At 44.8% G+C, this 20557-nt stretch overlaps 2 protein-coding genes across 14 annotated transcripts in view; both read left to right on the top strand.

Moving 5' to 3' along the window:
* Positions 1–1321: 1321 nt before the first annotated feature.
* On the top strand, positions 1322–10156 carry mzt2b (mitotic spindle organizing protein 2B). Of its 5 annotated transcripts, none has more exons than XM_088618075.1 (5): positions 1322–1447; positions 2210–2397; positions 2977–3125; positions 5350–5487; positions 9113–10156. In XM_088618075.1, the coding sequence occupies exons 2-5, from the start codon at positions 2213–2215 to the stop codon at positions 9277–9279; spliced, it is 639 nt and encodes a 212-aa protein (XP_088474201.1). In that variant the 5' UTR covers positions 1322–1447; positions 2210–2212; the 3' UTR covers positions 9280–10156. The 5 variants fall into 5 exon arrangements, with proteins under 5 accessions (XP_088474201.1, XP_088474199.1, XP_088474202.1 ...); XM_088618073.1 differs by having other exon boundaries at positions 5350–5538; XM_088618074.1 differs by having other exon boundaries at positions 1378–1447; positions 2170–2397; positions 5350–5538.
* Positions 10157–10591: 435 nt separating this feature from the next.
* rbm19 (RNA binding motif protein 19) overlaps positions 10592–20557 on the top strand; it is a 50467-nt gene continuing 40501 nt past the window's right edge. For 4 of the 9 annotated variants that reach the window (XR_015929853.1, XR_015929854.1, XM_088618427.1 and 1 more), the window contains exons 1-11: positions 10592–10741; positions 11992–12174; positions 14204–14335; positions 14645–14758; positions 15477–15723; positions 16338–16567; positions 16836–16898; positions 17317–17395; positions 18562–18633; positions 19705–19908; positions 20371–20501. Coding sequence is in view for 7 of the 9 variants with exons in the window: in XM_088618427.1 (XP_088474553.1) it covers positions 10706–10741; positions 11992–12174; positions 14204–14335; positions 14645–14758; positions 15477–15723; positions 16338–16567; positions 16836–16898; positions 17317–17395; positions 18562–18633; positions 19705–19908; positions 20371–20501 (1491 nt within the window). In the remaining 2 variants the exon portion in view is untranslated. The remainder of the gene's footprint in view (positions 10742–11991; positions 12175–14203; positions 14336–14644; positions 14759–15476; positions 15724–16337; positions 16568–16835; positions 16899–17316; positions 17396–18561; positions 18634–19704; positions 19909–20370; positions 20502–20557) is intronic. The other 5 variants (XM_088618433.1, XM_088618432.1, XM_088618431.1 and 2 more) reach the window with 5 other exon arrangements.

The raw sequence follows: 20557 nt of genomic DNA, 5'->3' as shown, positions 1-20557 counted from the left end.
TCCAGAGGCACGGCTCAGTGATAAATGCAAGTGGACATCACCATGATAGTGATAAACGCGTTACACTAAATTTCTCCATTTAATTTCAACGTCGTGCCTGCTGCTCTTGAAATATAATTACAGTTAGACAAAAGGAATGATTATATCCTGTTTTTATGAGAAATGGAAGTTATATTCGGGGCGAAGTTTATGATAGCTGGCTTTAAAACAAAGCAACACCTGGTGATCCTTTTTTTTTTTGTTGGCAGCTGAACTAAAATTCGTTTAGTGGAGTTTGACGCCCTCTACTGGACGTCCCGATTTGGTTTATCGTCTAAAATCAAATGTCCAGATGTTATAATAATAATTGCTTACACTTATAAGCGCTTTGCAGGTAAATGGGGATCCCCTCCACCCCCACCAATGTGCAGCCCCCACCTAGATGAATTATAGTTATACATTTTTATTTCAAGGTATAAAGGTATGTGTGCGCGTATTTGACGTTGTAGACCACAACCAAAATTGATCTTGAAATCTGTGCAAATGCGACTGATTTATTATGGTAGGATATGCTTCGGAATTATCCATGTTCAAATAATTCTCGTTCTGTCCTTTATAATTAATTAGTCTGAATCTTGTATCCAAAAAATCATCCAGGTGGGGCTGCACACTGGTGGTGGTGGAGGGGATCCCCATTACCTGTAAAGCGCTTTGAGTGGAGTGTCCAAAAAAGCGCTATATAAGTGTAAGCTATTATTATTATTATTATTATTATTATTATTATTATTATTATTATTAAAAAGCAACATTCATCACTATACATTTGTAGAGCTAGGTATATAGTTTACTCTAGGGTACAACAGGAGTATTTTGGGATTTGACCCGACAACCTTTCTACAGATCTAGCGAGTCATTATCTGCTGTTCATCAGAAATTAGTCCAAATTGTGATAGATAAACGATCGCTGTAATTTTTATGTCAGTCTGTGTGACGATAAACAGTGGAGTAAAAAATGGACAACATTACCAACCATGAGTGGTAACATCGGAGTTATTTTAGTTCGAAGAAACAACAACAAATTACTAGAAGCAGATTTAGCATAATTCATACAGAAAAATGCATTATTTTATTCGTTTATTTTTGGGAAAAGCGGAAAGCGAACTGGAAAATAATCACACAATGACATTCAACTTCAAACATTCTTGACGTTGTCATTCAACATGCCTTTTGTTAAAAAGGTTATCATCTTATATTATTTAAAAATATGTGCATTGATTATTTAAAGTAATTTTGAAACAGGACCGTCCAGCAGCGGTTCACATGGCACACTCTCTGCATGAGGAACTGCGGTGCGCGATCGTGTTTCCACTCGGCTCGGAGTGTAGGGGAGCACAGATAGTTTCCACCCGAGAAACTTTCTGGGTGGGACCTGCGTCGTTACGGAATTGACAGCTGTGTTATCTTTAAGGTAAGAAACATATACTCTATTAAAATGCCAGCGGTGCTATATCTCAGCACGTTGGCTGAGTTAGTAAAGGTGATGCAGTGTGTTAGCCTTAGAGAGTTTGTTTTCCTTTCTGTAGACCGAGCGAGTTTCTTGGATTTGCATTGATGAAGCAGTTGTACTCGAGCCCTGTTTTCAATTCACACGGAGTTATTCAGAATCACTCTCATTGATTCGGAATTGGCGAGCGGGCAGGGACGAATATTTGACTGATTCTAAAAACAGGTGATGCAGAAAACGTCCCTGACTGGTGTGGGATCCGCTTTGACCACCAGTAATAAACAGGATTTTGTGCTGATCTCCGCGATCTGCCGTTCATGTTTGTGATACAGCCTAATACGAACGTCCGTAGAGCAAATTAGAAAACATGATTAAACATTATTCATTAGGGCTTTTGCAATAGCAAAGCACTGCGAATATGGGGTTAGAGAGGCATGATAAGCAAAGATACAAGACACAAGTCTTGTCTATAAGATATGATTTTTAATTAAACGAAACAAAAATACCTATTCTTTTTTGTATTGAAAGCTAACAAAGTACGGTATTTTCAGTGGCCTTTAGGCGTCCTGGGAGACGTTTTGATTCCTTTAGGCAGGGGGTGTAAATATGGTCAGGTTTTAGCTAATGCTTTGTGCAGGTGTCGATGTTTCTGCTCATACTCGTTAGTCTCAATCGACAACGTGCAGCACAGAAACCGGCAGCGACGGGGTCTCTCTGCCCTGCCAGGGAATGGCGCTCTCTCAGCAGGCCGCCGCGCTGGCGCCCAGCCTGGAGCCGCCTGCCCTGGTGGCCACGGTGAGTGGGAACGTCCAGAAGTACGCCATGAAGAAAAAGAAGGTCCTCAGTGCGGAGGAGACGGACCTGTTCGAGCTGGCGCAGGCGGCCGGGATCACGGTGGACCAGGAGGTGTTCAAGTAAGGCCCAGCAGAGCACACGCACTGGTTCTGTACTGCTTGCTTCCCCTGCTGGCCTTTCCAACATGATGAGCTTCAGCTCAGTCTATTTGTCATGTGCACAAGTGCACTGAAATGCTTATTTGCATGTGCACTCCGATATAGAGCGCATCAGGGTGAGCCAGCGGTAGGGGTAGAGTTCAGTAATGTGATAGCTTGTGGGACGAAACTGTCTCTGACTCTGGAATTCATCCAGCCATCTTCCAACCGCTTCTTCCAGTTCAGGGTCATGAGGGAGCCAGAGTCTGTCCCAGGAGGACACACACACACACAGCTGATCTGCGTGTTTCATAACCTTATAGTGTGAACAGAAGTGAACAGCATGCCCAAGAATGTGTATATATTCATTCAGTTTCTTTTGTGCTGATTCATAATGCACGGTGACTTTTGTGGAAGAACAATTGCTGATCCCCAAATTTTGGGGATACAGAAAGGAACAATTTTAACAATTTTTTAAAACAGAAGAAACCTGGAGTATGACCTAAAGCAATCTGCGACAGTGTTAATGTCTCTGTAAACTTTCATGCGGTCTGTCCTCAGGATCATTGTGGACCTGCTGAAGATGAATGTTGCTCCTCTGGCCGTCTTCCAGATGCTGAAGGCCATGTGTGCTGGACAGAGGATCGCTGACACCTCGGCTGGGGAGAGTTCGTCTGGGTCCCAGCACATTGCGGCCCCTGAGCCCAGAGGTTAGACAGTGGGGGCCAAACAGGTCATGGTCAGGCTTAGGGGCTCCATGCCTTCCTCTGTGAAAGTTTACATTAGTACCTATTATTGGCAGTGTTGCGCTTTTATTATGGTGTTCATCTGGTTGCACGCAAACCTTTCCTGTAGCCCTGCCATGCTGTAGGTGTGTTTTATTATACTTTGTAAAGAACGTGCCATAATGTACTGTAGCAAATGTTCGTAAGTGTGTGTAGCGTTCAGTTAGGGTCTAGCGTAATAGGGCAAAGTGACCTGATAAAAACGTAGAAAAACATTCACAATACCCAAGTGAATTAGTGCTGAACACCATAGTAAGTAAGCAATTATCATGCAGCTTTGCTATGGTGATCACTTGCTTTTCATTGCTACAAGCCTGGCTTCTAATCCTATGGAAAAATATCAGAAGACAAATCTTTAAATATATAACGTTATCCCACAGCATCTTGATCCCACCAAGACTTATATTTCTTCAGCCTGGGCTTAAGCTGGAAGGGCTTGAATTGCACAACATTATTTTGGGTGATATTTAAGATTCTGGCTCTAGGTTCTTAGTGGGATTGGGGGGTCTCCGTAGTAATGCAGGCCACCTCCTGCCTTTGACATGCTAGGTGGGTATGTGACTTGAACGGCAGTGCAGTCTGGTGATTCTGCCATTGCATTGGCCTTTAGCACTGTGTTCATTTACAGGTGCTGCTGCCTGAGCCGCATCTGCTGTGTTTCTGTGCAAGCAGACCGATGGAGCTCAGACTGCTTGTCCTATACTCTCACATAGCTGCAGCACCCATTGCCTTTGCTAGACAGTCAGAAACTTGCTTTGCTGTACCATCTCTTACAGAGAGCTTTCCTTTCACCTGTGCTGCTCGTTATGACACAGATCATTTTCCCAGCGCTTCTCTTGATTAGTACGTACAAGGGCAGATTCACCTTCGTTGTTTGGAAGGACTCCCATCGCTGCTGCAGCATCATAAACTCTGCTCAAAGGTCACAGACGGCCTCTGCTGCCTCTGCTGAGGAAAGTCTTGGCTTCAGCTGCGCAGCTTGCAGAGTGATGCTTCTGTCCCGCATTTTGGAAGGGGGCCAAAGAACAAGCACTGTCACTCATACCGCCCCTGGCTGCTTCTGTCTCCCACACCATGCTCGTGCGCTAAAGCAAGATGCTATCACAAGGACCATTCCAGGCTTTGGCTAGAAAGTGACTTTCCCCACTGATGGGGAGCTGAGGTGTGACAGGGATTATGGGGAGGCAGTCTTCTGAGAGTGGGAGACTGTTGCAAAGCAGAGCTAATTTTAGTTTTGCTGATTTAGAGTTCTGTTTGTTTTGAATTAACAGCAGGGGAATGATTTACAGGCATAGTGCCTAGCAAGTGTTTTCTCACTGTGGTGGCCACAGTCAAGCAAATGTGCATTGATCGCTGGACCCAGTTCCTGAAATAGGAACTGTGATCATTTTTTACTTTAAGAGAGAGACAAAAGTTGTGTTGCCTGTGCCAACATAACCCATGAACTCTGCTTTAAACCATTAGTATAGTATTGTTTTTTAAAATATCTTTACAACCTTTGTTGCTAATGATCAATGAAGTCATGTTTGTACAGAGATGCATTATTGGGCTCTCTGTGAGGGGGTATTGGGGAAATCCTTGAAAATGTAATCCAGCCACTGTGCAATGACTAAACTGTGGCTTTGTAGGGAATAGTCTTTCAGGTTCAGGTGAGCTCACACCCGAAGAAGGCTCCACGGCCGAAACGTTGTGTTTTCTTTCTTTTCTTTTCAGCATGGAATAAACCTATTACTTGTTCCTATACGTCTTTAAAGTCAAGCTTAAAAGCTGTTTTGTAAAGCTTAATGATTTTAGATTACCCTTCCAATACAGCAGGGTGTGCAGTGAGATTTGAAGAATTAAAATCTGAAATTGTCACCCAGATGCAGCCCAAAACATATACATCTATCTGGCTGACTAGCAGTGTCTGCAGAGCCCTCAGCATGGATCACAGGGACATGTGTTAAGTAGTTTTGCACCTGATATCTGCTAGACTGGAATGGTCTTTGGTTAGAGCACACCTGTGCTTCTGGTGTATTTCCCTGCTGTTGTAGATAGATGGGTAGCTATCTCTGATCCTCAATAGTGAGTGTTAACGTGTTTTCTGCCATTCTTTTTTTATTTGTTCTGGTGTGTGTGTCTGTGTGTGTGTCTTTTCCTTTTCCTGAAGTGGACGACTCTTTTGTGTCTGGAAAGAGCAGTAAAATCCCTGCACCTCTCTCCCTGTCCTCTGGCCTGCGGCCTGCGAGAGTTAACACTAAGATTGTGGTCTACAGTCCTGCCGACTCTTGCTCACCCATCTCTCAAGGTCCCCCCGGTTCCTTCCAGTATACTTGCTGCCTGTTCTCTCCCTTTGCAGGTTGCGTTTATTAGTTTATCTGCTGGGGTTGGTCCGGCCTGCTATCGCACTATGAGCCAGGACACGGGCCATCCCAGGCATGGCTGCTACTCCACTGCCAAGAGGAAATTCCTGTTTGACAGCACTGGGTCAGCCCAGGAATACAGCAGTTCAGTGCATTTTGTAACAGCCTTCAGTGACTGTTACCAATCGATTTCACTGATGAAAACGGGGGGGGGTGAAAGCTCACTTTGCACCCATGAGGAGTAGGCCAGAAGGGTTCTGCTGGCTGAGCTTTGCAAATGCTCTTTGGCTTTCTTTTCCAATTTTCCATCTCGAGTTGGATGGTCTTGAATTGGAGCAGATTGGAGCTGTGGTTGCCACTCAGAGATGATCCCTACAGACAGAACAGGAGCCTCTGAACATTTTCTTTTCCAATACATTTGATCACATACAGTACCATAGCGAAGCTCCCAGAGATATTCTAATGATGCCCAGTACTACAATGTTTAAGTACTGAGCCCTGCAAGATATGCTTCCTACGTTAAGTATGTGCGTGAGCAGTGGAAATAGAGCTTGTGACATGCCTGACATTTGAGAAGCAGCATTTTAGTGGCTGTAGAGAAGCTGTACTACATAAAAGTGGGATAAAACACAAACAAATATTGATGTCTTTCCTAAAAGCAAATCTGTAACTCTCTAGTTTTTTGGACAGATGTATGCTAAAACTTTGTGACTAATGATTAACATTCTGTTCTGTGCTGTTTACTACTTTTAAATCCCTTCCTCTACTTTAGTAAGTAATAGCTCTGGTCTGGAGTTCTCCTGTGTCTGAGCTGAGTGGTGATCCCAGTGTCTGGGCCAAGAGCACATTGCGCTGCTTATACCTCCGCAGTGTAGGGAATTCTTGACAGCCGTCTGCCCTGGGAAACTGGCTCCTGGTGTGATCAGGCTAGGAGGGACGGGACGCTGGGGAACTCACAGTTCAGAATGTGAACCCTGGTAGGGCACAGATGTGCACATAGTGCTGAAAGCATGTTGGCCACCGCAAGAATGGCAGTCTTGCTTACAGCACTTTAGTTGAACCAGTGTGTGTTAAATTCACTATAAAGGAAACATGCTGAAACCATTTCAAGTAGTGAGTAGTTACTGCAGTATATCGGAAAGATTTGATCATCACACAGCCTCTACTCAGGTATTTCATTGATCCTTTAATTCAAATTTAGAATTTCAAAGAATATTCCAACCCTCAGATGATCTGAATGCATCAGTGATAAACTAATAAACTCCTGTCTTTTCCTTCTGAACTGTGTGTAGTGGCTGTTTTGAGGTGTGAGTAGTATAGTCTCATTGTGCCTGTGTCTGTGGTCAACCCTGTTGTGTACTAGGTTCTGTAAATGGTGATCTCTAGTGATGTGCCCTTATTAACACTTACTAACCATGCTGTACTGCTTGCTTTTAGTGTGCTATCTGTCTGACAAATTATATCCAGCTTACCTCAGCTGTGTACACAGCAAGAATTGTATGAGACCAAAATGTTCTATGGGACAGACAGGACAGGTTGGGAGCAATTAGACAACCTGAAAAAAAGAGGAGCATCTATTTTTGCTTTATAACATTTATAACAAAGTTTAAAAGATTGTGTTGGTCTGGAGTCTTCATCGGGACCAGATCTTTAAATACCTACAACATCTGGAACAGCTGTCCCGAGAAAACAAAAACTTTTTGAAACCCTCACATCTGTATTATATTTTGTGCTGAGAATGGATACCCCTTAATCAGACACAGTTCTTTCAGAAGAAGTTATCTTGTACAGAGCAACCTCATATTACAGGAGCAAGAATACGACTGAATTAATATGCTTGTGACACACTACCAAGCATTAAACCAAGTAGGCACCACCAACAGCAGCAGCCGGTAGCTTGGTCTCATGCAGATAGGGGTGAATTCAGCAGGTTTTGGAAGTGTTCTTATGGCAGAGTACTGTAGTTTTGTGTGCTTTATATGACAGAAGTAAATTGATATAGTGTTATTGGAGGAAGTGTGAGAACAACACTAAGATATAGTGTGTGACCATCGTGAGATTGGACACAGGTCTTCCAGTCCCTGCTCCCTGATCACGCAGAGGTGATGTTCCTCCAGGACTGTGTCTGCAGGCAATGGCCACAGACAGGCTCGACCTCGGAGGTCACATCAGTGATGTAACGCAGCGCCAGCCGGTGTCGACAGGGGTGGGCTCCGGTGACCTCGAAAGCCAATGAAACAGCTTTTCACCTTTTTGAATCTGAATTTGGACCAGCGTCTGATGACAATTAGGTCAACATTGGGTGCGAAGAGTGTTGTCAGCTCTGCTCCTAAGAGCAGTGATGCTGCTAAGTTGATATGCTTTAATGACTGGTCACCCTGTATTACCGTTCTATGTTGTAACAAATTTTCCTTTCCGTTTCCCTCTTTCTGCTGTCTGTGCACCCTTGTCTGCACAAGCAGGTTTATGTAAAAACAAAGGCAATGAGTGCTGGGCACTAGGCACTATGCTGCTGCTTCCTGAGTTCCAGGCCCAAGTGATGTTGATTGGCAAAGGGTAACAAACATTTGCACTATATTCACATGCACCTTTTACTCAACATGTGCTGAGGTGATGGTTGTAAAAAAGATGTGATACTTTTGGACAGCTATAACACAATAATGAATATCCTTTTCAGTGGTGAAAGACTGCTAGTAATGCAGGTGTCCACATGTAATCTGTACTCACCACTGACAAAATGCTTGACAGCAGATTATCCCTTTCCTATCAAAATCCCAGTTACAGATTCATTAACAGGAAATGGAAATCTGTTGAACGAGCAGTAATCATGGTTTTAGGCTTCCATGGGCCTAATCTGATCCAAAAAAGTTGTCAGAGTAGGTGGAGCCCTACTTCCTGGAAACAGCAGGATCAAAGTCTTACTGGCACAGGATCCCAAACTGCTGTGCTTATGAGAACCTCCCACCATCTGCAGTTAGGTAGGGTCTTATGGTAGTATTTTAAAAGCTAGGTAAGTAGTACATTGCATGTATTTTTAAAAGGCAACAAAAGACCTTTTTCTCCTGACATACCTATCAGACCTTTTAAAAACAAGTATAGCTTTTAACACAGCAGTACGCGACACTGCCTTTTTAAAATGAGCACCCTTCAGCAATGTGGAATTGTTTCTTTTTCCTGTCTGTGCGTGCTCTCTTTGGTTGCTTGGTATTCTGTCTCCTCTGCGAAGGCTGCTCATTTTAATTTGGCCAGTTTCCCAGCTGGGACTCCAGTGTGGCTTTTCGTGTTGTTTGGCTTGGCCCTGCATGAGGAGTCGGCTTCCTTGCTGGTGCTGCGCTTGGCTCTGGCTTTTCAGAAAAAAAGAAACAGCCAGATGACAGAAACCCCTTAAGCCACTGGTGAGTCCTAAATCCCAATCCGACATTCCGAAGTTGTTTTCGGAGGGAGGCACAAAAGAAGGGATTTGGAACAGTAGTGTTGAGACGTACGTGCTGGCTTCAGGGGGTGTCGGTGTAGTGATGGTTAGGGCTCGAATCTCACCCTTGCTCTCTTGTTTCATGTCGCGTGTCCCAGTGCGAGCGAAGGCAGGCTCCGGGGGAGCGGGACAGGCCCACGGAGAGAGGGGCGCTCGGGATGGGTCCAGCCAGCGCGTGCCCCGCCAGCCCAGCGCCTCCCGGGGGCAGAAATCAGGAAAGAGCTCTGGCAGCAGCAGCTCCTCGTCGCAGCTGACCTCCAGCTGAACGCGCTCCTCTGCGCGCTGGAGTCCACGCCTCTCCTTCTTCAGCTCGGCTCTTCCGAACGTGAGGTCTCGCTCACTGCAGCCGGCCCCTTCGCGCAAACCGCCCTGGGCTGCTAGACCTGCTTCCATCGGAGATCGTGAACAAGAGAACTGTTGATCTTACCTATCGAGAGCTAAAGGAGGAGAGACCCAACCCATCCGCACACGAGGCCTGAGCCACTGGTCATTTTGCACAGTGTTGACATCTTATTTCTTCCCTAAACGAAGTGTTGAAGTCGGATCTGACTTGCTGATGAAGACAGTCTTCCTCTCTGCACTAGCCAGTGGTATTGAGGTTGTGAAAGAGAAATCTACCGTGCAGCTGCAGAGTGTAATAACATGATGCCCAAGGAGCACCTCACTGGTGATCTGCAGTAAATTCAAGAGCACTGGGGCTGTCGCCACGCTGGGAGGCCACATGACAGAAACCCCTTAAAGAAAGATGAGAATCGATGTTCTTCCCTCTACAGTTAGAGTGAGACTTCTCCTGTGCTTCTAAATATAAAATTAGGACCAAAAATGTAAACCGCTATGTGCAGGAATCTTAGAATCTTATGTACTTGAACATGGGGAAGGGCATAGCGTAATGTTTGAACTGGGCACTCCAGAATTATTTTTATCCCATGACAAGGTGTGAACACATTTCAGCTGAGAAAAGGGGACAGCTTGTTTGCAATTCGGTTTTGCACAGCGTGGATGTTTTTTATATTTGTGTTGTATTCTTTATTTTTGGAATTCTTATTGAGCTTCTTCCTGGAGGAGTGTTTGCTGTATCTTCAGGAACTGTTTTTGAGAGATCCAAGTCTCCTGTATAGAAGAATAAACTGTGGTTTGTGTTTTGTCTGTGTGTATTCCTTCATTGTGCAGCTCCTCTGTAGCCAGTGCAAGCTTTTTAACACAGGAGAAATATGTTCACAATCTCTAGTGTTGGCCAGCCCTTGAGCAGCACAACCCTGGACATATTGTAGTTTCTCACAAGACTTAAGAACGTGTGAGAATTCACACTGTCCGTCTGTCGGCTGCCTCTGTGTCCCCAGGCGGAAGGACAATAGACAGGAAATCCTTCATCTCTGCCACTTCACTCTCAAATAATGTTAAAAAAATATTATCTCTAGAGGCACTGAATTCTGGGCTGATGATGTTTGTTTCTGTCGTGTTTGAGTTTTCCTCGCAGGTGTTAACTGCTTGTCTTAAGTCTTCTTAACCAGCAGATGGCGGTATCGGTAAAGAGCGGAAGCAGAAGCACTGTGAGGTTAAAGGTCAAACACCACGTGATCTATGTTGCCTTGTGGGCAAGATGGCAGCGTTGTGAGAGCGGCACGCTTGTTTGTTTGTGTGTGGCGAATTTGTCGTTTCACTGGGTTGTCACACTGTAAACACCAGTAAACATGTCCAGGCTTATCATCAAGAACCTCCCGAATGGGGTGAGTGTTGGGTGATCAAAACAGATGTTACAGGTAACAGGTCGAAGTGTAAAAGACACTTAGGAATCTAAGGGCTGGACTGATGTGGAGAAATTCAATTTATGTACAAAGAGCGTGAGCTCCTATAATATATTGAATGTTGGTATATGTTTTGTCGGTTATCGAAGAGCTGTCTACTGTAGGGAAACGTATTCTGAGTGGATTCAGCTGCTGTGACGCCCCGTGCGTGTTTTCGAGACCTCACCAGCTTTCTTTGATGGCATGGTTTTGCCGTTTTAATTGGAAGCTCAAGTACGTTTTTGCATTGAACAAATTATGGGAAATATGTAAACCAAAATTGATGACTACGGCTACAGCTTGTAGACTTAAAAATGGCGAATACGGGAGAAGGCTGTGTTTTTCATTTGGCAACAGCTCGAGTCGTGGTTATAGTAATATAAACCCATCTTAACCAAGACTCTTCATTATCTTTACTAACATCATCCACCTCTGTGGAGGTAAGCTGTCATATTCTCGTGTCCTTTCGTACATTTAGAAATTCGATTCTAGTTGTTTTAGATTATGAAAATGCCAGTTCCTCTGAGAGAGTGTTTGAAAAAGGCTGCTGCCTCAGGAATTCAGGGGGTTAATCAATCGGAAATACCGAATAAGTGGACTTTAGACCATAATTGCCAACATATCATACAAGTCACTTTTGAATATCTTCCTTGAAGATGTATCTTTTCACTTTCACAAGACCTTCTCAATTTGATGAAGTACATAAGATGATGGAATATTTTCTTTCAGAAATGTGGAACTGCAGTTCAGTTTCTATTTCTTTTATCATGTACCTGTCTAGGGTGGAATCATCACTTGCTTAATACTGTAGCTCAGCACTTCAGCAACAATGCCAGTGCCCGTCAGGAGAGAGACATCCCTCCATCCTGCAGTGCTGTTTGGCATTTGACACACTGCAGGTTTTAAACCGTTGTGGTTCTCTAAATCCCAGCCAGCCCCAGGCAACTCTACCAGAACATATCCCTTTTACTGCCACTGTAGGAATCACAGTCCCAGTCAGCTGGGAATAAGACTGTAGGATCTCAAATTGTCAGGGAGCAGTAAAATGTGACGTTTCCTTTGAAGAGTATGGAATTGAAGTCAGTTGAGTATTGTTCCTTGTAATCCTAATGGCCTTGATGAAGATCAGGGGGTTGTGCACGTCGGAGCGCAGGATTGCTGTCTGGGGTCTCAGCTGTGTCTGTTCCGGACAGATGAAGGAGGAGCACTTCCGCACCATGTTTGCTGCCTTTGGAACTCTGACGGACTGCGGTCTGAAGTTCACCAAGGAGGGGAAGTTCCGGAAGTTCGGCTTTGTGGGGTTCAAATCGGAGGAGGATGCAGAAAGGGCACTGAAACACTTCCACAAGAGCTTCGTGGACACCTCGAGAATCACGGTGAGAGTGTGTCACATACATGCACATGTACATACAGTTGCAAGAAGAAGTTTGTGAACCCTTTGGAATTACCTGGATTTCTGTATTAATTACTCAATAAAAATGTTGTCCAGTCTTCAACTAAGTCACAATAATAGACAAACACAATCTGCTTAAACTAATAACTCACAAACAATTGTACTTCTTGTCAATATTGAACACCGTTCAAACATTCACAGTCCAGGCTGGAAAAAGTATTTGAACCCCTGTATTTAGTAACTGGTAGAACCTCCTTTAGCAGTAATAACCTCCACCAAACGTTTCCTGTAGCTTCAGATGAGACATGCACAACGGTTAGGAGGAATTTTAGGACATTTCTCCTTACAAAACTGTTTCAGTTCATTGATATTTCTGAGATTCCTTGCGTGAACAGCTCTCTTCAGGTCACACCACATCATTGCAATTGGGTTGAGGTCTGGACTCGGACTTGGCCATTCCAGAACACAAATTTTCTTCTGTTCTGCTTCAGGTGACAGACCGCTACCCTGACATTCTCCTGTAAAATTTCTTGATACAATTTTGAATTCATTGTTCCCTCTGTGATCGCAAGCTGTCCAGGACCTGAGGCAGCAAAGCAGCCCCAAACCACGATGCTCCCTCAACCATGCTTCACAGTTGGGATGAGGTTTTGGTGTGCATGCTTTTTTTTCTCCAAACATAGTGTTGTGCCAGAGTTAAACTTTTCTCATCCGTCCACAGAACATTGTCCCAGAAGCGTTGTGGAATATCCAGGTGGCCTTTTGCAAACTTGAGACGTGCAGTGTTTTTTTTGGAGAGCAGTGGTTTCCTCCGTGGTGTCCTTCCATTAACACCCTTCTTGTTCAGTGTTTTTCTGATGGTGGACACATGAACAGAGACTTTGGCAAGTTCAGGAGATTTCTGCAGGTCCTTTGCCATTACCCTAGGGTTCTTTTTCACCTCCTTCAGCATTGCATGCAGCGCTTTTGCCCTGATCTTTGCAGGACGCCCACTCCTAGGGAGAGTAGCAACAGTACTGAATTTCCTCCATTTGTAGACAATTTGTCTTACTGTGGATTGATGAACAGCCAGGCCTTTAGAAATATTTTTGTAGCCTTTTCCAGCTTTCTTCTAAGGTCCTCTGATATGTCTTTAGATCAGGGCATGGTACACATGAACAGCCTCTTCTTGAGAAGAGCAGACTCTGTCAGTAACCATCCTTTGTCTGCCTTTTTTATAGGGCAGGGCACCTCCAACCCACACCTCCAATCTCATCTCATTGATTGGAGCACCTGACTCCAGTTAGCATTTGGAGAAGTCATTAGCCTAGAGGTTCACATACTTTTTCCAGCCTGGACTGTGTATGTTTAAACGATGTGTTCAGTACTGACCAGAAGAAGTACAATTGTTTGTGTGTTATTAGTTTAAGCAGATTGTGTTTGTCTATTGTTGTAACTTAGGTGAAGATCAGACCACATTTTTATGAATAATTAATGCAAAAATCCAGGTAATTCCAAAGGGTTCACAAACGTTTTCTTGCAAATGCCATGCACGCCTGTACGTGTCTCTGAATGTACAACTGCTGGTCACAAGTGGTGAGATAAATCGCACAATGGCTTCTGTTTAACAAGATCAGACACACACTGCTAAATTACACTGTAACATACTCACTTGTTACTGGAGCCAGAAGTGCTTCAATGCAAAGAAAATACTGCAAATAAAAAATGACAGTGGAAAATGCCATTGCAAAATCACAATTTCTATGATACTAGTCGGTCAGAAATTTCCTCTCACATTTGTTCATTGAAGCACACACCATGTTCAGAAATTAAATGAGCCTTATTTAATGGCCCAACCCTGAAAAGAAATGAGAAGATACGTCCTCTGAGAAATAAGGAGTTTGTGTCATCCTCTGAGTAAGGTGATCCCAGTTCAGTTTTAACGTACAGATGAAAGGCGAATGGGTTGCAGGCGGGTGGAGTCCAGGAGGAAGGAAGGTGTCTGCGATGACGGTTCGGTTTGCGCCCCGCAGGTGGAACAGTGCAAGTCTTTCGGAGACCCGACCAAGGCCAGAGCCTGGAGCAAACACTCCCGCGGCAGTGCAGCCCGGAACAGCGAGCAGCTCGGGGAGAAGAAGGCAGCTGCGGATCAGGGGCTGAAGAAGGTAGAGCCCTGCGGCCTGTGGCCTTCAGCCTGGGTCAATAACCAATAACAGTCATCAATCAAAATCACAATAGCAGAGATCCTGCCACGCGCAAATCACCGCGCAGTATGACTGGAGAGAGATGAGCAGTGTGCATGCTGTGTACCGTATGAAAACTGAGGTGGGGCGGTACTGTTGGGAGTAGGCGTGTGTGTCTGTCGCCAGCCTTGAGCTGTGAAGCTTGAATGAAGTTTGTTGTGAGGTTTGCTCTTTTTCAGTCTTGCCCGAACAGCAAGGCCATGAGTTTACTTTGTGATGATCTTCGTTCAGGAGAAGCAGGTGCAGAAGGGGCAGAAGGAGAAGCAGGGGCAGAAGGAGAAGCAGGTGCAGAAGGGGCAGAAGGAGCAGAAGGAGCAGAAGGGGATGCCTCCGACCCTTGGAAAGGTTCGTCTGAGCTGTCTGTCACGGAGTAGCCTGTAGTCAATACCATTCCAATATTCTTAAAAACCAGAGCTTTCAATATTTAATTAGCTTTCTTTAATATTTGAAAGTTTATTAAATTTGTGAGGAATATGGGGTTATTTTTGTTTTGATTTTATTGATAAACCGAATTCCTGCAGCCATATGTTTTCATCTGTTCTGATTTTGTTGAGGCATTCCCTAAAACAATTGCGGTGTTATACCAAGATCTTCGGTATTGCTAGAAAGAAGAGAAGGAAAGTTCTGCTGTTAATAAAGAATTATTGATATAATAGGGAATTATTTATATAATTCTTCCATTTGTTGATTATTTGAGAGAGGATCAAATATTCAACACTTAAAGATTTAATCTTCCATCTATTATAGTGAGCTCATCCTCTCCCTATATTAGATTTTTAAGTATTTGTAACAATCCAAGTCAGTTTTCTTTTGTCAGAGAGCAGTGAATGTCACTGTTTTCCTCTTGACAGGGTGGGTTGCTGGACATTAGTTCAGTGATCTTTCTTCATTTCATTTTACTGATTATCGACCCATGTTAAATCACAGGTGGTCATTTAAAGTAAGGGTTTTAAGCCGCAAATCTAATCACTTTCTAGTTCGTTAAAGCTTTTTTTCCCATCTGTTTCGTGTATTTGTTGGCTGGGGGGGCTAATTGTATTTTGTGCAAACTGGCCCCTAACAGCTCGAGGGAGATGAAGGTTTCCAGGAGTTTCTGGCTGTCCATCAGAACCGAGCTCAGGCCCCCACCTGGGCCAACGACACAGCGGCCGACCCCGCGGCTGCAAAACCGCACCGCAAGGACAGGAAGAAGAAGGCGGCCTCCGATGACTATCTCAACTTTGACTCGGAGTCCGAGTCTGAGGAGCCAGAGCAGGATGAGGAGGAGGAAGAAGAAGACGAAGACCAGGGCGAGAAAACAGAGCACCTAAGTATGTTGCCTCACACAGAACTTTATTCAGATAGTCTGAATAAAGTTAGGGTTGTCATCTTGCGTCTTCACAAAACGTATGGAATTCTGTCATGTTTTCATAACCTATATATGGGGCATTTAAAGCTTTAAGTCTGACTTTGAAGAGAAATGATTTGGCTGGCTACGACACTACTGAAGGTGTTTAGTTGTCAGTGTGCTGTTGTGCACCATTAATGGGCTTTTTTCTATGCAGCGTTTTACATTCTGGAGGCACCCTAGAACCCCGGGAACAGCCTAGTGTGGCTTTCGCCAGACTCCAAATGTTCCGTCTCTTATGCACTTGAGCTTTTGGGAAAATAAAGTTGTAACCGGTGCCAAGATGGTGAATATGACCACGGACGTTCCTGATTGTAGCCGATAGCTGCAGTGGTCAGGGTGTAACCTTGACTTGGGAACCATACTTGAAGGGGACTCATCTAATTATGTACGGGTTCTGTAAAAAACAAATTGGCTCCATTGTCATTGTTTTCATCTTAGACTGGACACCCTGAGAGTCCTTTTGCGCTCCATATCATTAGGAAACTAAAACAAAGTGTCCGGTGCCAGTTTTAAAGGCTGTGTTTTCCCCGGCAGGCCCTGGGAAGGAGGCACTGAAGACGGGCCTGTCCGACATGGACTATCTCCGCTCTAAGGTAGTGAGGCAGCAGGGGGAGAGTGAGGAGGAGGAGGACGATGACGAAGAGCTTGTGACGGAGAAGGAACCTGTGCCAGCTCAGCCCTTGGACAGCGCGTACGAGAGTGGAGACAAAGACACGGCGCACAAGAGCAAAGCGAAACTTGCCAAAGCACCCAAAACACAGGAGGTCAGTCTCCCCCTCGCATGGTTTCAGTTTTATACGTACATTTCTAACCTCTGGGTAGATGTACTGTTGTTCTTGGATATTCTCTGGCTGCTTTATGTCTTGCATGGCCTAGTTAAACCACAGCAGTGTTTAATGGAAAACTGGCCAGCCAATCGCAAGATCTCCATGTGCCTAATTCAGCATGTCCAGAGTAAGATGGCTGTGAACTGCAGAGAGTAAATGAATTATTCCAGTAAACGCTATTCCACTCATTGGCGTTTTCCCCCAGCAGACTGAGCCTACTACAGAGTTCACTGTGAAGCTGCGAGGAGCTCCATTCAACGTCACAGAGGTGAGAGGGCTGGGGATATTAGTTTCCAGTGCTTCTTAATGACTGCATAGTTCTGTTTTTTTCTTCACTGCTGCCTGGAGACTGTAGCACAGGCTGGCCCTGCTCTCTCTAGATCAATCGCTCGTCCAGACTGAGTTATTTAGCAAAATCAAACTGTAAAGAATTAGTTGGCACTGTCACATTTCTGTCATTTGTTTTGAGTTTGCTCAACTCTCCTTTCAGATGGGTCATGTTGAAATTGTAGTTCTATTTCAAACCGTTAGGTGAAGTTAGTAATAGGTGATGTGACGCAATACAAGGAAATAGATCAGCCTAGATAGGGCTGTGGCTGAGATGGAGCAGGTGATCAGCTTGTAGGGTGTGAATATGAAGATGTGGACTGGGGCGGAATCTTCTATCCTCTGTTTTCTCCCATCAGCAACAAGTGCGCGAGTTCCTGGTGCCTCTGAAACCTGTGGCCATTCGCATTGTCAGGAACGCACATGGCAACAAGACAGGTGGGCTCCTCTGCTCGTGCTCTGGCAGTGCTCACAGACCGCTCTTTCATGCCTTTTCAGACATTTAGCTCTATAATATGCTTTTGAAAAAAGGATTCTACAAAACTCTCGGGGTGTATTTTCCTGGTGCCAAAGAAAATTAGGATGCAGGACTTCGAAGACTAAAAAGTTCAACACACACTGTAAACCTAAATATTATAGCCTGCATGCCTCCACGTAAGTACTCTTTGTGACTAACATAACTAACGGATTTATAATCCGTTCATTCTGTAGCTGTATGTGTTCTACGCTAGAAATTTTACATTTGTTTGTTTAATGGATAGATGTACATATTACTGCCAGTGTTGGTGGCTGCATTTTTTTAAAGACAAATAGACATGATTTAAGTGATGTTATATAAACTGTAAGGCCATTAATGAGGTACTGCTGCATTAATCTTAAGTCATCGGTAAGCGTGGTTACAAAATCACAAAAAAGTATGTTAGGAAAATTTTGTATTAATGTCTATGAACTATTTAATTATGCTAAGAAATTGGTTGTTTTTATGCATGGAATGGTTTAAAAATAAATTTAGAAAACATATAGCTAAATTTTCCCTATAATATTCATTTTTAAGCAATGCATCAACAGAAAAGCCATAGTGGAGCAAAAAGCAAGCATCTGCAACGGTCAGTGTTTCTCCCGGCTTGTCCTGCACTTTCTGTAGGTTGGCAGGTTCTTATACGTAAGAACAGAAGAAAGCTTATGAACAACAGGGGGGGAAATTTGTGCCATCTAGCCCAATTTGTAGTTAATAATTAGTTGACATGTCTCTTGACAGTGTATCTTCACACCAAAGATGGCTGGGTAACTCCCACATTCCTTTGTGTAAAGAAGTTCCTCCCGCTGTCAGATTTAAATGCACTCCGTTTCCCCTTGTGCACGCTAGTTCTTGTTTCAGTGCTCGATCTGAAGAAATCTGCGGATGGATTTTGTCGACTTTGTATAAAGAACCGGAGATACTTCAGTAACAAGCAGTTCATAAAGCACTGCTACCTTCCTTGTCTGCGAGAGGAAATGGGATTTCTCGTGAATTTTTGTGAACACTCAGTAGCTACCGGGATGAGTCCTATTAAAGCTCTGTGAAGTGAGTGAGAAAGGCCTTCTCCTCTTGGTGTCTCTCCAAGGCTACGTGTTTGTGGATTTCCAGTCGGAGGAGGAAGTGGAGAAGGCTCTGCGCAGGAATAAGGACTATATGGGTAGGTGCCTCGCGCCGGGGGCCACACTCGCAGAGACGCCTCGCGCCGGGGGCCACACTCGCAGAGACGCCTCGCGCCGGGGGCCACACTCGCAGAGACACGAGCAGCCTGAGAGGCAGGTGGGGGAGGCTCGTTCTTTTGTCTCTGTTCCCCCTCGAGCGACCGTGTTGCACGGAGCTCCTTTCACAGGGGTCCGGAGAGGAGAGAGGGGCGTCTTGTTCGAGGTGTTGAAAGTAATTTTCCCAGTGTAGCGGCAGAGCGGCTTTGTGGCTGAAAGGTGAGGAATTTTAATTGGTTTCTCTCTGCCCTTGGCTGGTAGAGGCGGGCAGCAGGAGAGGGCTGTTGTGCAGAATGTCATCTTGAGCTGCAGAGAGCATCTTGCTTTGCTGTTTTGCCATTCTGAATGGGCCTGTCAGATGACCTCTCTGCCCCTGCTCCTTTACTCACAGTCTTTTTACTCCTGTAATTGAGGCACGGTGCCATTGTATGGAGGCAATTCCATGCGTCCATTGTAATTAACCGGAACGTGCCCTGTGTTTGTCCTTTTTTGCAAGGTCAGAGGGCAAACTAAAACACCATTCAATATTTGCGTTAATCATGCAGTCCTTTGATGTTTTCACATTCAGGAATAACCTTCGTGTGAAGAATGTATGAACTGCTCCGCTCCGCTGTGAACAGTTCAAGAGCAGGCAGTTCTTTTAATACCTTATACAGTACTGGCTTTTGAATTGGTTCCAATGGGATGCACTGTTGTTGTCCTTGACACGATTTCACCGTGTCATAATAACCCAGCGCAGAAGTGTCAGATTTAAAATGCCAGAAAAATGGCAACAAGATTTTTTTAGTTCCAACTACATTTTTCCTTATAAACCTTCAGTTGTGAGCCCATTGTTTCAAACGTTTTGTGACCGTGGTCACAAACCTCATAAGAGCATGAAATATATAAACATGGCTCCTGGTTATATAGATGTGTTTGGCCTGGATTCGCGCAGTTAACGTGGCAGAATGGAGACCACGCAGGGTCCATCTCTTATCCTTCCGCCCTGGCGCTGGATGGCTCTGTTGTTTCAGGCGGGCGCTACATCGAGGTGTTCCGTGTCGACCACGCCCTACAGGGGCGCGCCGAGGGACGGGGCAGGGAGGAGCGCTCCTGGCACCGCGAGCTGAAGGAGGATGAGGAGGAGGAGGAAGTCTCAGAGTCGGGCAGGCTGTTTGTCAGGAATCTGTCCTACACCTGCTCGGAACAGGATCTGTCTGAGCTGTTCAGCAAGTATGGTAGGTCACAGAGCACAGCCCCTCATTGCATCTGCTTCACTGGGGTATTTCTACTCTTCTGTCACTCCAACAGGCTTCCTCTGTCATGGACTGTTCTTATTTTCTCTGTGTATTTGTGCCTGAGTGGCTTAAGGTGGAATTTGCCTGTAACTGATGTAAGAAAATGCATGTAGCCATTCTTGTCATATTGTTAGTATAATGTCATATTGCACAGCAAAGCGAACAGATCTGTGTGGTTTTGAAAGGGGCAGGTTTAAAAGCGAAATTTCATGAGACACTACACGACAGTGCTGAGTCCCAGTGGAGCAAACGGACACCTGGGTTGGTACTGTTGCACTGCAGCCAGCGGAGAAGGCTGATGCCCTTTGGTGTTGTGGGGAAAGTTTCGAGAATGTCCTCTACTCTTGGAGGTTGCAAATTGTCTTACAATCACGTTCACATTGCTTCTCATTGCATCTCCAGGGCCGCTGGCTGAGACTCACTTCCCCATCGACAGCCTGACCAAGAAGCCCAAGGGCTTCGCCTTCGTCACGTACATGATCCCAGAGCATGCTGTCAAAGCCCTGGCCGAGCTCGATGGCCACGTCTTCCAGGTTAGCAGCCTCTGTCCTGGAATTTGTCCTTTTGGAATTCACTTTTCTCCTTGTCC

This window comes from Lepisosteus platostomus, chromosome 24 (assembly GCF_059453375.1).
Source record: "Lepisosteus platostomus isolate fLepPlt1 chromosome 24, fLepPlt1.hap1, whole genome shotgun sequence".
NCBI classification, from domain to species: domain Eukaryota; kingdom Metazoa; phylum Chordata; class Actinopteri; order Semionotiformes; family Lepisosteidae; genus Lepisosteus; species Lepisosteus platostomus.
The sequence above is the reverse complement of the archived record's forward strand: the minus strand, read 5'-3'. Positions and strand labels throughout refer to the sequence as shown.

Bases quoted from the DNA above. Each gene is read 5' to 3' on its own strand.
- mzt2b (XM_088618073.1), top strand. From the start codon at position 2,213: ATGGCGCTCTCTCAGCAGGCCGCCGCGCTGGCGCCCAGCCTGGAGCCG. The intron at 3,126-5,349 runs GTTAGACAGTGG...CTTTTCCTGAAG, and splicing joins TGCGGCCCCTGAGCCCAGAG to TGGACGACTCTTTTGTGTCT. The intron at 5,539-9,112 runs GTTGCGTTTATT...CGCGTGTCCCAG, and splicing joins CCTGTTCTCTCCCTTTGCAG to TGCGAGCGAAGGCAGGCTCC.